General features: G+C 44.4%; 1 protein-coding gene across 3 annotated transcripts in view; it reads left to right on the forward strand.

The window, feature by feature from the left end:
- LOC140917588 (cell adhesion molecule DSCAML1-like) overlaps positions 1-15,439 on the forward strand; it is a 37,102-nt gene extending 21,663 nt beyond the window's left edge. For 2 of the 3 annotated variants that reach the window (XM_073360720.1, XM_073360721.1), the window contains 6 exons: positions 1,094-1,195; positions 4,862-4,984; positions 6,219-6,314; positions 6,847-6,939; positions 8,150-8,205; positions 14,657-15,439. In XM_073360720.1, coding sequence (XP_073216821.1) covers positions 1,094-1,195; positions 4,862-4,984; positions 6,219-6,314; positions 6,847-6,939; positions 8,150-8,205; positions 14,657-14,752 — 566 coding nt within the window. In that variant the 3' untranslated portion in view covers positions 14,753-15,439. The remainder of the gene's footprint in view (positions 1-1,093; positions 1,196-4,861; positions 4,985-6,218; positions 6,315-6,846; positions 6,940-8,149; positions 8,206-14,656) is intronic. The other variant, XM_073360722.1, reaches the window with a different exon arrangement.
- The last annotated feature ends 2,085 nt before the right edge of the window (positions 15,440-17,524 follow it).

Consider the following 17,524-nt stretch of genomic DNA (forward strand, 5'->3'; position numbering starts at 1 on the left):
ACTGCCCTGCTGCACACTGCATGGATGTCTTCAGAAAACTATCCATGATGACTCCAAGATCTTTCTCCTGATTAGTTGTAGCTAAATTAGCCCCCATCATATTGTATGTGTAGTTGGGGTTATTTTTTCCAATGTGTATTACTTTACATTTATCCATATAAAATTTCATTTGCCATTTTGTTGCCCAATCACTTAGTTTTTGTGATATCTGATGATGATGATACGGATCTCCTTGGTAGTCCTTTGAGATCTTCTGATGAGGCCTTTATTATTATGACTCCCATGCCAATGCCCTATCCACCAGATCCTGTTGCTTTAACTTATGTTAAATACTGATCGGCCTTTCCTTTCTCTCTCTTCCTCTCTTTCCCAGCTCATTTTAGTATCAAACTCCTCTGGGTTTCTCTTTAGCGGATGGGCTACTCCACCTCATGCTGGTATGAAGCAACTTTCACCCCAGGCCTCTCAACAAAATACAGAGCTTATTCCTAGTATGGCATGGAGGTCCCGTAAACCTGCCCCACTTCCAGATTTCTTTTTAATTACACGCATACTAGGCTATAACTATGTCCTCACTTCTTTACAAAGTGAGAGGCCTGGGCACAGCAATATTTTAAGGTCCTTTCCTCTTTAATTCTCCTATAACTGACTAATAGATTGGGAGGTCTGTAACTAATTAGGCTGTGTTAATAGAAGTTCTTTTTAATATGAACTGGCACCACTCTCCTCTTGCGTGTGTGTGTATACTGAACTATCTCCATTCATCCCTTTGATAAACGGGATCTCTTCTGAGCTGCAAGGTTTTGCCTTATTTTAGAATCTGGTCCAACCTTTTCAGCACTTGAGGCCACATGCTAGTTTTGGGGCACCTCCACGGGCCATATATGGACATATGTGCTCTATAAAATGGCATCTTCCATGCAGCATGACCTTGCGTGTACAGTGCATGCAAGGTCATGCTGTGTGGAGGATGCCATTTTGCTCTACATGATCATGGATCATGATCTGGGATAGAGGACACAATGTTATACAGCAGGTCCACTGGCGATGGGGGTGGTGATGTCACTCACTAATGTATCTGTTGCTTTCGTAGCAGGAGAGCTGTGGAGATGGCCTGTCGTATTCATCCATGGGCTTGTGTGTGTCTCGGCCATCCTGATGTTCACTGCTGCTGTCTTCTGGATATGGGAAGAAGGTAGGCCCACCTTGGTTCTCATACTAAAGGGTATAAATGCAGTGAACGAAGCAGATGGAACAGATTGCAGAAGGAAACATACTCTTAGTCAAAGGAGCAGGTTCAGCCCTAGACACAAAAAGCAAAAGAATCATAGAATCATAGAATCATAGAATATCAGGGTTGGAAGGGACCCCAGAAGGTCATCTAGTCCAACCCCCTGCTCAAAGCAGGACCAATTCCCAGTTAAATCATCCCAGCCAGGGCTTTGTCAAGCCTGACCTTAAAAACCTCTAAGGAAGGAGATTCTACCACCTCCCTAGGTAACGCATTCCAGTGTTTCACCACCCTCTTAGTGAAAAAGTTTTTCCTAATATCCAATCTAAACCTCCCCCACTGCAACTTGAGACCATTACTCCTCGTTCTGTCATCTGCTACCATTGAGAACAGTCTAGAGCCATCCTCTTTGGAACCCCCTTTCAGGTAGTTGAAAGCAGCTATCAAATCCCCCCTCATTCTTCTCTTCTGCAGGCTAAACAATCCCAGCTCCCTCAGCCTCTCCTCATAACTCATGTGTTCCAGTCCCCTAATCATTTTTGTTGCCCTTCGCTGGACTCTCTCCAATTTATCCACATCCTTCTTGAAGTGTGGGGCCCAAAACTGGACACAGTACTCCAGATGAGGCCTCACCAATGTCGAATAGAGGGGAACGATCACGTCCCTTGATCTGCTCGCTATGCCCCTACTTATACATCCCAAAATGCCATTGGCCTTCTTGGCAACAAGGGCACACTGCTGACTCATATCCAGCTTCTCGTCCACTGTCACCCCTAGGTCCTTTTCTGCAGAACTGCTGCCTAGCCATTCGGTCCCTAGTCTGTAGCTGTGCATTGGGTTCTTCCGTCCTAAGTGCAGGACCCTGCACTTATCCTTATTGAACCTCATCAGATTCCTTTTGGCCCAATCTTCCAATTGGTCTAGGTCCTTCTGTATCCTATCCCTCCCCTCCAGCGTATCTACCACTCCTCCCAGTTTAGTATCATCCGCAAATTTGCTGAGAGTGCAATCCACACCATCCTCCAGATCATTTATGAAGATATTGAATAAAACCGGCCCCAGGACCGACCCTTGGGGCACTCCACTTGATACCGGCTGCCAACTAGACATGGAGCCATTGATCACTACCCGTTGAGCCCGACAATTTAGCCAGCTTTCTACCCACCTTATAGTGCATTCATCCAGCCCATACTTCCTTAACTTGCTGACAAGAATACTATGGGAGACCGTGTCAAAAGCTTTGCTAAAGTCAAGAAACAATACATCCACTGCTTTCCCTTCATCCACAGAACCAGTAATCTCATCATAAAAGGCGATTAGATTAGTCAGGCATGACCTTCCCTTGGTGAATCCATGCTGGCTGTTCCTGATCACTTTCCTCTCATGCAAGTGCTTCAGGATTGATTCTTTGAGGACCTGCTCCATGATTTTTCCAGGGACTGAGGTGAGGCTGACTGGCCTGTAGTTCCCAGGATCTTCCTTCTTCCCTTTTTTAAAGATTGGCACTACATTAGCCTTTTTCCAGTCATCCGGGACTTCCCCGGTTCGCCACGAGTTTTCAAAGATAATGGCCAGTGGCTCTGCAATCACAGCCGCCAATTCCTTCAGCACTCTCGGATGCAACTCGTCCGGCCCCATGGACTTGTGCACGTCCAGCTTTTCTAAATAGTCCCTAACCGCCTCTATCTCCACAGAGGGCTGGCCATCTCTTCCGCATTTTGTGATGCCCAGCGCAGCAGTCTGGGAGCTGAAAACAGAGGCAAAAAAAGCATTGAGTACATTAGCTTTTTCCACATCCTCTGTCACTAGGTTGCCTCCCTCATTCAGTAAGGGGCCCACACATTCCTTGGCTTTCTTCTTGTTGCCAACATACCTGAAGAAACCCTTCTTGTTACTCTTGACATCTCTGGCTAGCTGCAGCTCCAGGTGCGATTTGGCCCTCCTGATAACATTCCTACATGCCCGAGCAATATTTTTATACTCTTCCCTGGTCATATGTCCAACCTTCCACTTCTTGTAAGCTTCTTTTTTATGTTTAAGATCCGCTAGGATTTCACCATTAAGCCAAGTTGGTCGCCTGCCATATTTACTATTCTTTCGACTCATCGGGATGGTTTGTCCCTGTAACCTCAACAGGGATTCCTTGAAATACAGCCAGCTCTCCTGGACTCCTTTCCCCTTCAAGTTAGTCCCCCAGGGGATCCTGGCCATCCGTTCCCTGAGGGAGTCGAAGTCTGCTTTCCTGAAGTCCAGGGTCCGTATCCTGCTGCTTACCTTTGTTCCCTGCGTCAGGATCCTGAACTCAACCAACTCATGGTCACTGCCTCCCAGATTCCCATCCACTTTTAAAATAAAATAAAAGCACCTTATTAATCTCATAAAATAAAATAAAATAAAAGCACCTTATTAATCTCATACCTGGAAGATTCAGAGGCAGGATGTCACCCTGTCGCTATAGCATGGGTTATATGGACTATAGAATCATAAAATCAGCAAAAGGGGAGAAAGGGCAGAAAAGGCAGGAGGCCACTGTACATATCCGAGATGGGAGATTTGAAATTAAAGCTCCATACAAATTAAAGCTCTAACCAGCACTTACTTCCAGAAGATGGCAACCACTTTTTCATCCCGAGGTGCCTCCTTTATCTTACTGCAGCCAATGATCCAAACTTTTCCAAGCTGTTTCCGTAACATAGATGGGGCTACATGAGGATATAAATCACAGCACTCATAGGCCCCTCCCATGTCCTGAAATAGAGTCAAAGAGCCACTAGTAAATAAACCTGGCTTCCCCACTAGGGTAGAGAGATATGCCCCTAAGATAAGTGCCCAGGTCTCCAATTTTATTATAAAAACCAGAAGGAAGGAAGGACGAGAGAGAAAATCAGTTCCAGCCCTTCCCATGTTGTCGTTCTGGCCCCAAAGCAGGACAGTATCAATATTCTGGTCAGCACTTAAACACAACTTCAAACGTGCACTTAAATCCCACTGAAGTAATCGGGACTTAAACTTGTATTTAAAGCTAAATATGTGCCTAAGTCCTTTTGTAAACTGGCATCTCTCTGACCCCTTCCATACCACCACACCTGCTTGGGACCCCCATTCCTTAAATCTGCACCGTGGTCATGCCACACAATTAATAACAAGGAACTTTGGTTCTGTCGGTCCCTTATTAGCTTAAACAGACTTTTAAAGATAGATTAACGTTTTTTCAATAACTTTTTTTCCCTTGTTACATCCCTGCAGGGTGGAATTAAGGTTGGTTGGGTGCTTTAACTGTATGTTTCCACACTCTATCATGTTTGGTTGTTTTACGTCTAGCTTTAAGTAGGAATCTCTTGGGTCTATAAAGCTTTTGAGGATGGGATGTTTATTATGATACATATTCTCATCCTTAACTCCAGCTGAACATGTTTTGGCTGGCAGTTATTAAACCACAATGAAACAGAATTAACCAAAACATCCCTTCTGTCATCATAACTAAGACCCAGTCCTGCTACTACTCCATCTTGGCAGACCTCCAAGGGGACTCCTTGTGGCTGCAGGGGTCTGCCCAGGCAGAGTGATTTGCAGAAGCAGGACCTAACTGTAGGTACAGCAATTCTAGTTTCATTCCCTATTTCTCCACAGGTCTCACCACAGCCCTTGTATTGTATATGTTTTTCCTCACATGGGTGATCATGGTAACACTTCTCATAAGTGTGGTCTTGGCAATTTGTCCCCAACACCTTGGGATATTTAAAAAGAAAACAAGTAAGTAATAGGTTATTTGTGCATGTACCTATATATCTGTGACATTTAAGAAAAGGTTAGACAAACATCTGTCCGGGATGGCCTAGTTGTAGTTATTCCTGCCTCAGTGCGGGCAGATGGACAAGAGGATCTCAAGGCCTCTTCCAGCCCTACACGTCTATGATTCTCAGAGTGAGTGGTGTAGCTGTAACGTATTGTAGCGATTATCATTGGTTACACGATACATTTCTTGAAATGCTGAGCTTTGTTGGCACAGTTGGCCTGAAGCATGACAACTAGACTCCCCCAGTTAGTGGCCTTAGGCCTGTTTTTTTCCAATTCCAATTGTCCTCATATGCGCTTAACACTGTGCTCTACCTGTGGAAGGTAACAGACTTCTGGGTGCCCACCAGAGATGCTAGGTACGTACTCAGGCCAATTTGCCTCTCCCACGGCTGCATTACTACTTTTATCACAGTAGCACAATGAGAGCTAGTGTAGGTCTGTCTCCTCAAGTTGGGAATCTCACCTCCAACTCAGAGTGTAGACGTAGCCTATATGTTGAGGGCGAAGTTTTGGCTGTCCGTGAGTGTGGCTAAAGGGAGAAGAAGGAACAAGGAAAATTTTCCCCCCAACCCCCCATCTTTAAAGGAGCCAGACGCAACACTGACCCAGCAATAAGCTGTGCAGTTGGCTAGCGTGCCTGCAGAATCCCATAGCCAGCAGGACTGTGACGCTGCAATTTCTCTCCTTATTCTTCTAGCACCCTTTGTGTGGTGTAAGTATAAACCCGCTCATTTCATGCATATTTTAAAGACTTTTAAAACAAATCTCACTGTTACAGCATAACACCTCCTGAGCAGCTGCTAGTATTTGGCAGCAGATGAAGTGCACTTTGTACCTTTCCCCCTTGCTGGCTGATACTTAGTAACGTTTGCCCATAACTGCTTTGCCTTATAATGTTAAACAAAGAAAACATATGTACAGAGCGCTTAACATCACATAAAATGTTACAAAACTCAATAAACCATTGCAGACCTGTTAACTCCTGTTGATACTTGCTGCACTGAAGTCTCATGAGCGAGCGGAGACTCACCATGGGTCACCTCTAGAATCAGGTTTCAAAGGCTTTTGCAATTGAACAGAAAGCAGGAATGATTCTATATACAAGGAGAAGAAAAAAACAATCTCGATCTACATTCAATTGTGTCAATCAAATATGGCAGCATTTTATTATTTCTTTTCTCTTTCCAAGTGTACCGCGTCATTCTGGATACTGCAGCTCTTGGGGGAGTGATTCTGGTTGTGGTGTTTGCCATCTTCCTTATACAGAACATCCAGCAACTCCAAAGTAAGCCTCCGTCCTTCACGGATTAAAATTTATACTGTGTGTTTTCCTGCAAAAATGCATTTTTTTAAAAAAGGGAATTTATTTATATTTGGTGCAAAATAGAGATTTCAAGTTCCCCCTGCAGCCCAAGAGGCTGAGAATCTCCATAGCACTAAATACTACAGGGAACTTTGGGCATAGCGTGTCCTCCCCATCTCCAGCCCTGTCCCCGGCCAGCCTTCTACGCCAGGGCTTGCAAAGAGGGTGTGGTGTTCTGTCCCATTTAGTGGCACCAAGACCTCTCAGAGAGAGTTAAAGCCAGGCGGCTTTTAGCTCACGTGGTAGAGTCTCATGCACGAAGCTCCAGAGGTCCCTGGTTTGATCCAAATGACCAGAGTCTGTTGGTGTTACATATGCACTGCTGCATCAGGAGAATTCTTCTCTGCCAGCTGCAGGGCTTTTACAGCCCCCGAGTCCCGGCCCTTGTGAAACTTTCCCCGAGCAAATAAACTAGTGACATGGTGTTTCATTCCTTTCTTCTTTTGACCTCCAGGACAAGGCTGCTCACCATTTTTTGACAGCAGAGCTGCCACCCTTATCTCTGCTGCAATTTCTCTCCTTATTCTTCTAGTGTCCTTTGTATGGTGTAAGTATCAACCCTGCTCATTTCATGCATATTTTAGAGATTTTTAGAACAAATATCACTGTTACAGCATATTGCACCATCCATTTTAAATATTCCTTATTTCCTCTGGGAGTTATAGAGAAAAAGGATAACTTTATAAAGTAAATTAGAAGGCAAGGGGAAGTAGATGAACTATACAGCCCATCTACCATCATTTAGTGCGAGGTGGAATAACAAATATCTTTTTAACTTGGAATCTTCTTTGGGGTTAAAATTATAAATATATTTTTATACATATCTCAGGCCTCCCCTAAAGTGAGATTCACCCCATGCAGAGCTAGCAGCAGGGTCTGTGTGTCACCGATGTCCCACTTACGCTCTGTAGCTCTAACTCCCAACTATTCCCAGAGCTGGGCAGTCCAGGCTTTTTCCTTCACCTTCGCTCCTCACAGCTCCTTCTGCTTACACCCTCACTCCCCCATGCCTCAATGCAGCACAGTAGGCAGGGGTAGGAGGCCAGTACAGCTGCTTCCCAGTCCTAAGGCAGCACATTTCACCCCCAGGAAGAGGCCATGGCATGAGGGAGATGGAACCAGTAATTACAAAGCAATTCTGGGAGAGAAAGAACTGAGGGGAACACTGGATCATGGTGGGAAGAGCCAGCTGATGGGCAAAGAGAGGCAATAGCGAAGGGGAAAAAGAGGTTGGTGACAATTACATGGTGTGCTGGTGCTGTTGGTTATGATTTCCTTTGGGAGGGACTAGGAGAGATTGCTGTTGATCCTGTTGTGATGGGAGGGGTCGGATCCCTTCCAGCACAAAATGATTTTATTGCCAGAGCTGCTAATACATGTTTGTATGATGATATAAATCCTCTAGCTTCAAAGCATATAGACTTCATTTTATCGGAACACGGAAATAATAAAGGAGACGCAGGCAAATATGACTTTGATTACACCAAAATGCCAAAAACAAATCACTTCAGCCATACCTCTTCTTTACAAAAATGTTTTGCAAATTTTACTGTTTTCTCTAGTATTGCGGAAAGACAATAGTCTCCTGGAATTTGGCTCAGAGAACCACGCTCAGATCCCATTTTCTGAAGGGTTCTAGTTTCAATCTCATACCATAGAGGCTCCAGTGACTTTCTCGGTGTAACATCTTTTCTTTCCACTGGGTTTGATGTTTATATAAAACACTAAGCAGGGGTTAATCTGTCTATGCTTTCCAGATCACAGGAAGAAAAAAAGCCAAGGAAAGGATCAGCAAGAAGGACAGCATGCAGAAGTAAGGATGCAGTTGTTATACCAATAAAATAAAAACCAGCAGGATCTTATTAAAGGGGAAAAGGGAAAATGCCACATTTATTGTGAATACAGAAAGAATCATAGTAAGCAGTTAGTTATAGCTATAACATTCCATTCAATTTCATATTTATTCACACATTCATTCATACACACACAGGTTCTGCAAGGTTGTTATCATAGTTACCAGCCTTAGAGTTGCTCATGCCAAGCCACTGGCCAGTTGGCCTGGACATGAGGAGGGAGCAGGGCCTTGTCAGATGCTCATCTGATGCTCCTGGAAGTTGGTTTGCAGAATCAGACCCCAAAGTTCTCACTTTTTAGAGTCCATTTTTATAGGAATTTCTTCCTATGCCAGTCTATGGGAATTGCTTCATCATGCTGTTGCTGAATCAATCAGCAGATGATGGCTCCGTGCTGCCAGATGTTATCTTGTTCTTTGCTTCTCCCGTTCTTGAGGTTGTTGGGTAGATTCCAGTCTGCCCTCCGGGGGTCCTCTGGTTATTTCCACTTGACGCCTTCTTCAGCCGAGGGACACTGGATTCTTAGGCTGGCAACTCCCTGATCATTCAATTATTATCCACACCAAGCATCCATCCACATACATCCTCTATCTCTATTTTAATCACAATTGTTAACAAAGCGAGATGAATACAACAAAAGGGTGGGGAGTCTCTGGGTGCTGTTTCTGTTGTTACAGCATATTGCTTTGAGTCTCTCTCTGTGTGAGTAGTTGTTGTTACAAAGAATTGCTTTGAGAACAGACTCTGTCTTAGAATGTACTAACACAATTAGCAGCTTGCAAGTTTCACACATAGAGGGAGAGAAACAGTATCAAAAACCAAGGGACCTCTTAATTAGTAATACCCTGGAATTTAAACTATGGGGAATCAAACTCATTTGTGATTTTAATACAGAATTTCTTTAATATCGATAAACCTGGAAATCCTGGGTGCCCCATCATCTCAGGCATTGGCACCCTGACAGCAGGATTGTCTGGCTATGTAGACTCCCTCCTCAGGCCCTACGCTACCAGCACTCCCAGCTATCTTTGAGACACCACTGACTTCCTGAGGAAACTACAGTCCATCGGTGATCTTCCTGAAAACACCATCCTGGCCACTATGGATGCAGAAGCCCTCTACACCAACATTCCACACAAAGATGGACTACAAGCCGTCAGGAACAGTATCCCTGATAATGTCACGGCAAACCTGGTGGCTGAACTTTGTGACTTTGTCCTCACCCATAACTATTTCACATTTGGGGACAATGTATACCTTCAAATCAACGGCACTGCTATGGGTACCTGCATGGCCCCACAGTATGCCAACATTTTTATGGCTGACTTAGAACAACGCTTCCTCAGCTCTCATCCCCTAACGCCCCTACTCTACTTGCGCTACATTGATGACATCCTCATCATCTGGACACATGGAAAAGAAGCCCTTGAGGAATTCCACCATGATTTCAACAATTTCCATCCCACCATCAACCTCAGCGTGGACCAGTCCACACAAGAGATCCACTTCCTGGACACCACGGTGCTAATAAGCAATGATCACATAAACACCGCCCTATACCGGAAACCTACTGACCGCTATTCCTACCTACATGCCTCCAGCTTTCATCCAGACCACACCACACGATCCATTGTCTACAGCCAAGCTCTATGATACAACCACATTTGCTCCAACCCCTCAGACAGAGACAAACACCTACAAGATCTCTATCAAGCATTCTTACAACTACAATACCCACCTGCTGAAGTGAAGAAACAGATTGACGGAGCCAAAAGAGTACCCAGAAGTCACCTACTACAGGACAGGCCCAACAAAGAAAATAACAGAACGCCACTAGCCATCACCTTCAGCCCCCAACTAAAACCTCTCCAATGCATCATCAAGGATCTACAACCTATCCTGAAGGACGACTCATCACTCTCACAGATCTTAGGAGACAGGCCAGTCCTTGCTTACAGACAGCCCCCCAACCTGAAGCAAATACTCACCAGCAACCACACACCAGAACCACTAATCCAGGAACCTATCCTTGCAACAAAGCCCATTGCCAGCTGTGTCCACATATCTATTCAGGGGACACCATCATAGGGCCTAATCACATCAGCCACACTATCAGAGGCTCGTTCACCTGCACATCTACCAATGTGATATATGCCATCATGTGCCAGCAATGCTCCTCTGCCATGTACATTGGTCAAACTGGACAGTCTCTACGTAAAAGAATAAATGGACACAGTAGAGGGAGAGAAACAGTACCAAAAACCAAGAGACCTCTTAATTAGTAATACCCTGTAATTTAAACTATGGGGAATCAAACTCATTTGTGATTTTAATACAGAACTTCTTTAATATGATCCAACACTTTACTCCAGAAAATATTTTCACTGGACTTTGAAAATATTCTCATTGGTTCCCCACAGTACAACAAAAACTGAGAGATCCCTCAATTCAACCAGAACTTTTTTGAGCTTCCAATACTTCAAAACACTTTACAACTGCTTGTGTAAATATATAAAGTTACACACACACAGGACTATTGTTTAACATTTCACAGTAAAACACCACATCTCTTTAGGCCAAGCAGGGAAGAATTTCACATGCAATTGAAAAGCTGAGACTTTCTGGAAGCAAAATGTAATGAAATAAGAACGGACTGCAGCCAGGATGGTGGGATCTGCTGCTTTTCCAGTGGCACTCTGCATTTTTCATGACCTGGCAGAGAGGAGTTCTGAATTTTCATCTGCTCTGGATGACAAGGTGTCATAAATATAAAGGGAAGGGTAAACCCCTTTGAAATCCCTCCTGGCCAGGGGAAAGCTCCTCTCACCTGTAAAGGGTTAAGAAGCTAAAGGTAACCTCGCTGGCACCTGACCAAAATGACCAATGAGGAGACAAGATACTTTCAAAAGCTGGGAGGAGGGAGAGAAACAAAGGGTCTGTGTCTGTCTGTATGCTGGTTTCTGCCAGGGATAGACCAGGAATGGAGCCTTAGAACTTTTAGTAAGTAATCTAGCTAGGTATGTGTTAGATTATGATTTCTTTAAATGGCTGAGAAAAGAACTGTGCTGAATAGAATAACTATTTCTGTCTATGTATCTTTTTTGTAACTTAAGGTTTTGCCTAGAGGGGTTCTCTATGTTTTTGAATCTAATTACCCTGTAAGATATCTACCATCCTGATTTTACAGGGGGGATTTCTTTATTTCTATTTACTTCTATTTTTTATTAAAAGTCTTCTTGTAAAACACTGAATGCTTTTTCATTGTTCTCAGATCCAAGGGTTTGGGTCTGTGGTCACCTATGCAAATTGGTGAGGCTTTTTATCCAACATTTCCCAGGAAAGGGGGGGGTGCAAGTGTTGGGAGGATTGTTCATTGTTCTTAAGATCCAAGGGTCTGGGTCTGTAGTCACCTAGGCAAATTGGTGAGGCTTTTTACCAAACCTTGTCCAGGAAGTGGGGTGCAAGGTTTTGGGAAGTATTTTGGGGGGAAGGACGCGTCCAAACAGCTCTTCCCCAGTAACCAGTATTAGTTTGGTGGTGGTAGCGGCCAGTCCAAGGATAACGGGTGTAATATTTTGTACCTTGGGGAAGTTTTGACCTAAGCTGATAAAGATAAGCTTAGGAGGTTTTTCATGCAGGTCCCCACATCTGTACCCTAGAGTTCAGAGTGGGGGAGGAACCTTGACACAAGGCATCTAAGAACACAATGTCTCCAATGCCATGCCTGGCCATCAGTGCAATTCTGACATCAGGTTAGATTGTAGAGGGTGGTAATACTCGATTTCTTGCCCAGCCCCCTGCAATTCAGCAATAGCCTCTTCGTCTTGGAAGGAATTGTATCTCATACAGAAACACCAATGCTAGTTCTGGCTGCACCTGTTTTCTTCCTGGAGCTGCTCTCATCAAGAACTCTTGTTCCCTCTGCTGTCCGAGGAAGTGTCATACATAGGCTCCTGAAAGATGTCCCTTTGTTGTCCAGGCCTGGAGGTCAGGTGTGAAGAAATCAAAGGTGCAGCACAGGAGAGCAATTAACACACAAAAAATCATATTGCATTATCAGAAAGAGATTAATTTGATTTGCCGCCAAACTATGCTGTCACCTTCCTGTGATATTGTTAGTGACAAAATTAACCTAAAGGGTTTTAAAACCATGCACTGAAAGATATCAGTATTTTTAAAAAATATGAACTCAATTTAAAAGATAAAACTACTTCTAAAACAGCAATATAAATATAATCCAAAGCAAGGAACGAACAACTTATTGAATTAAGAAATAGTGCTTATGGTGCCAAATTTGATTAAATGTCAAAGGATAGCTGAGGCATTGGATAAATTGCAAGTTCCATTCACCTAAAAGTTTAGGGCTTGAGATTGCTTCCTGTTGGAGAGATATTAACTGAATCCTGGCTTGGGCTAAATACATTTCAAACTTGAATATTATGCAGTCAACAGGTAGCAATCTCAAATTATTACAATTTATTATACTGAGCTATACTCTTTTCTCTCAAACTAGCGCTCAGCGTGGCTATTGTGAATCCTTCTGCTCCGAACTCTCTGCTCATGTACTCCTACAACACGGGACACCCCCTAATCCCAAACTTCCTGATATGTTAGCCAATTTTTTCCAATCAGATTACAGAGAACTACACCAATGAGAGATGAATACAGTTGTGGCTCAGTCCCAGGGCTCCCTAAGTTGCTGGAATAATTCTAGCTCATCATAAAGACTCACATTCAAACCACATTATTACATAAATAAATGCGAAAGGTACATTGAAAATGTTACATATTGTATTAGAGAATAATAATGCTGAAGTGTTAGAATCATTCAGAAAGAAGTTGGTCCATAGAGCTGTTCTGTGAAATATGTTTTGTTGAGTTACTCCCCGTCCTTGTTTGTTCCCAGGACTCACTGGAGAGCAGAGGTGTTAGTTAACGTGAAGACAGTCTTTTGAAATTTCCTCTACCTTTCTCTTCTTAGGAATTTGTTCCTATTACCACATCCCCATATAATCTTATGGCCAGATCCCCGACAGTGGCTAAATTCTGCTCAGAATAACTGAGGGGAGTAGGCAGGAAAAGTGGCTCTAATCCCCCTTTCAACTCCCCTGATCCTGTAGGATGTTGGGGGATGTTTTGGTCTTTGGCATAAGGATGGCTTTAAATTATACCAGTAAGAATTATGCCCCTACAAGTGCAGGTTAAGATACTGGCACAATAGATACACGCCGAAGGGCACAGCTCCTGAAGACACCTGATAACATCAGAATCTTAGCAGTTGTATTTTAAAAAACAGATGTCTATCCCTCATGGTTGTGAAGAAGAGCTTGAAACATGAGTCTAGTGTAACTGATACAGTGATGCTTGCCCGAGTTTGCAGAGACCCTATAACCATAGGCCTGTGGACTTGTCTAGATGAATAATCAGTTAGTGGCAAGTTAGGGCATAAATCTATCCCACACTAGCCTGCTGGCCATCAAGTGTCTGTGCAGACCATGCTACTGCACACTAAAATTTCCGTGGTGCCCATTGACCTACTCATGTTCCAAAGCAGAGTACCCCAAAGCACTCCAGGGAACTGTTAGTGAGCAACCACAGGGTCCATAGGGACCGTTAGTGTTTGGCCAGCTAGCAAAAGCTAGGATCACACCCCAGCTTGCTGTGCACTAACTGTTTGTCTAGACAAGACCTGACAGGCATGAACTGCCCCGTTCATCTCAGTGGAGTGTTAACTCTGAGATCCACTGTTCTTGTGCTGACATCACCCAAGGGTTCCGATGTGCAGGGGGCCCCTTGTTGCTGCCACCTTGCATGGTTCTGGGGGCGATGGCAAGGCCTTCATACTCAGGATATATGCTTGAGTGGGTGGGGAATGAACCTTCCCTCATGCAAGGTAGGCCCCAGAGGGAGTGGTGATCCAGGGACTGAGGAAGCTGTATCCTGCCAGAAGAGGAGATGTAGTGGGCTCTCTGCCAGCCCAGCAGATTGTTCTTGCTTGAGTGACACCTGCCACTGTTATCTCAAGTAGGGTCAGGGGCATGGTGGGACTCCAAAGGGACCTGAATTGCCTTAATCTGGCCTTTATCCCCTAGAGCCACTCTGTCAGCCAGGGATCACTGGAGCACAAGGTGCTCCAGCCCCATCCCCTCCTGCCATTTTCCTCACCTTAGGTGGAGCAGGTGGCAGAGAACTGGCCATCCCAGCTTTTAAAAGACCTGAGGATTCTTCTACATCTGAGGAAGCCCCACCTGGCACTTCAGGGCAGATTTCTGATGTGGGCTGCTCCCTGAACACCACAAATTGGTGGAACGAGAGCTATTTATGGTATCTTTAGTGCATGGTTTTTCTTTGTGTTCATATAAAGGCTGTAATGTGTATCATGATGACAAATTTTATTTATTCTTATTCTAGGTTTTACAGTCCTTGGATGGCCAGAGCTGCAGAACTGACCAGCCAGCAAGCATGGTTGAAGGGACATTTGAGGCAAAAGTTAACATAGCAGAATAAATTTCAAACATTTTCATTGCTTTTCCTATGTAGGATATGTTAGGATATAGATATTCAGGCCTGTCTGTAAAGGCCTATACTTTAAGAATTTAGCTGTGTTCTTATCACTTGGCTAGTTATAGAGGTATAAAAGAAAGAAAGAATCAAAATCACTGTCTGCCAGTGTACGGTCCTTCTCTTACTGTGACAGTCTGTGGCCCTGTTCTTAGGCTAAGGCCTTTGGCTAAGCAGCAGAGGCAGCCATAAACTGGGAAGCGACGGGTCACATCCTCACATTCCAAACTAGTCACATTGAAATAAGGTGCTATTGGGCTGTTAGGAATACAGTCCTGTCCTGATAGTGCCTATCACCTCCAGAGAAAGGGAAGTGCCTAGAAGATGTAAAAGGAAACTTAGTTTGATAGCATCCTGTCTGGCAAGAACTCACTTATCAATAGCTGGGATGTGAAATCCTCATTTCTGTGTTTGTTCTATCACTGTAATCCCCATTTCCCCATTGTTTGTCTGTATAATCTCTGTCTGGTTCTGTGATTGTTTCTGTCTGCTGTATAATTAATTTTGCTGGGTGTAAACTAATTAAGGTGGTGGGATATAATTGGTTAAATAATCATGTTACAATATGTTAGGATTGGTTAGTTAAATTTCAGGAAAATGATTGGTTAAGGTATAGTTGAGCAGAACTCAAGTTTTACTATATAGTCTGCAGTCAGTCAGGAAGTGGGTGGGTGGGTGAGTGGGGGAAATGGGAACAGGGAATGGGGGTCGGGAAATTGGAATCATGTTTGGCTAAGGGCAGGAATGGGAACAGGGACACAGGTGTAAGGCTCTGTGGTGTCAGAGCTGGGAATGGGGACACTAAGGAAGGAAACTGGAATCATGCTTGCTGGAAGTTCACCCCAATAAACATTGAATTGTTTGCACCTTTGGACTTCGGGTATTGTTGCTCTCTGTTCATATGAGAAGGACCAGGGTAGTAAGTGGGTGAAGGAATAAGCCCCCTAACAGATAGAGTTAAATGAGGCTCCAGAAGCTGAAAGCCAGGAATGAAAGGTATGTATCCTCCAGGTCAGTGGTTCTCAGGTGGGATTACAAGGCAGTATTTAGTGTATCAGAGCTTAGGATGCACCATGGTTTCTGTTTAAAACTGAATTTTTAGTGCTCCCTCCAAACAAAGGTACAATGATCTGCTTGAAATTTGGAATGCTCATTCAAGACCCAGGGTACAGTTTGTAATATAGATTTAGAGTCTCGTAGCCATGTGTTTGTGACATACAGCCACCCTCAAAACAGGACCCATGAAAATAAGCTAGTTTTTGTATGTGAAGAGATACCTGGAGGGAAGGTGATCTCTCCTCCCCCAAGAATACTTTGTTGCCTAGAACAAAGTCACTTACTGTAGGAGGAGGAATAGAATCTAGAGGTGAGAACCTGGCTCTGTTGAAGTCAAGGGGAGTTTTGCCACTAGGTTCAGGATTTCACCCTAGGTCTCTGCTAGGGGCAAGTCTACACTAGAGTGCTACATGGGTGCAGCTGCACTGATGCAGCTATAGCAGATCTGGTGAAGACGCGCTATGCCGACAGGAGAGCGCTCTTCCATCAGCATAATTACTCCACCTCCGTGAGAGGCGGAAGCTATGTCGGTGGGAGAGCATGTCCCACTGACACAGTGCTGGTATGGACAGTGCTTAGGGTACCCTAACTTGCGTGTCCGGGGATGTGTGTCTTTTTCACACCCCTGAGCGATGTAAGTTACAGCAACTTAAGCAGTAGTGTAGACCAGCCCTATGATACACCTAAGCATTATTCTCACAGCTAGAAAACTTTAAGAATGTGCCAAATCACTGTGCTTGACTGCATACACTCACCAACAAAGCACCGAGAACACAGAGCTGAATTGGCCAAACTAATAATTGCATATGATGTGTAGTGCAGCAAACAAGGCAAAGGCCTGCAGGAAGAGATGGTTAGAGCATTGTCCTGGGATCCACAAGAGCTGGGTCCTGTTCTGGGCTATATCACAGGTTTTCTATAGGACGCTGGGGAAGTTAAGCCGGCACTTTGAAAGTTGTTGCTGTCCCGAGGTGAGTGTGGAGAGCTACCCTGCCCCCACAATCACTGTGATATTCAGGAAGGAAGATGGCTGTGTGTTTAAGATACTGGATTAGGACTCCAAAGAACTGTGTACAACTCTGGGCTCTGCCACAAACTAGTTCAGTGACCTTGATGAAGCCACACGGGGCCTGATTTTCCAAAGCGCTCAGGGGGTTGGCTGCAGAGCACTTTGCAAGTCTGGCCTTAAATTAGGTACCTCAGCGTGAGCTGAACTCCATGGAAAATCTGGCCGCAATTGTTGGTGCCACGTACTTGAAAATCTGGTTCTTAATCTCAGTGCCTCAGTTTTCCTATCTGTAGGCTATATTGGTGTTTCAGGGGCCTGCCCATCCTATGAGATTCATTTGGAGTTTAGGAGCCAGAGGGAGTTTGCTTGACTAAAAATTGAAAAAGCACGCTCAAGAACACAGCCCCAACCTCAAGGATCCCCCTCCAGCAGGCTGCACCATGACAGGTGAACCTGCAATACTTTCCCTTTGGACCAGCCATAAAAGGAACACAGTTTCCCTTAATATCCAATTAAAAAGCCTACTTCTAGGCATAACTTCTTCCTGTACAAGTTCAACAGGCGACAGAATGCTCCTGATCACACCATTCTCCCCAAATACAACAGGTTCACAGCAGTTTTCCTTGCCCCATCCTGGGACATCATTTCCAGCT

The sequence above is a fragment of the Lepidochelys kempii genome, chromosome 9, assembly GCF_965140265.1.
Source record: "Lepidochelys kempii isolate rLepKem1 chromosome 9, rLepKem1.hap2, whole genome shotgun sequence".
NCBI lineage: Eukaryota > Metazoa > Chordata > Testudines > Cheloniidae > Lepidochelys > Lepidochelys kempii.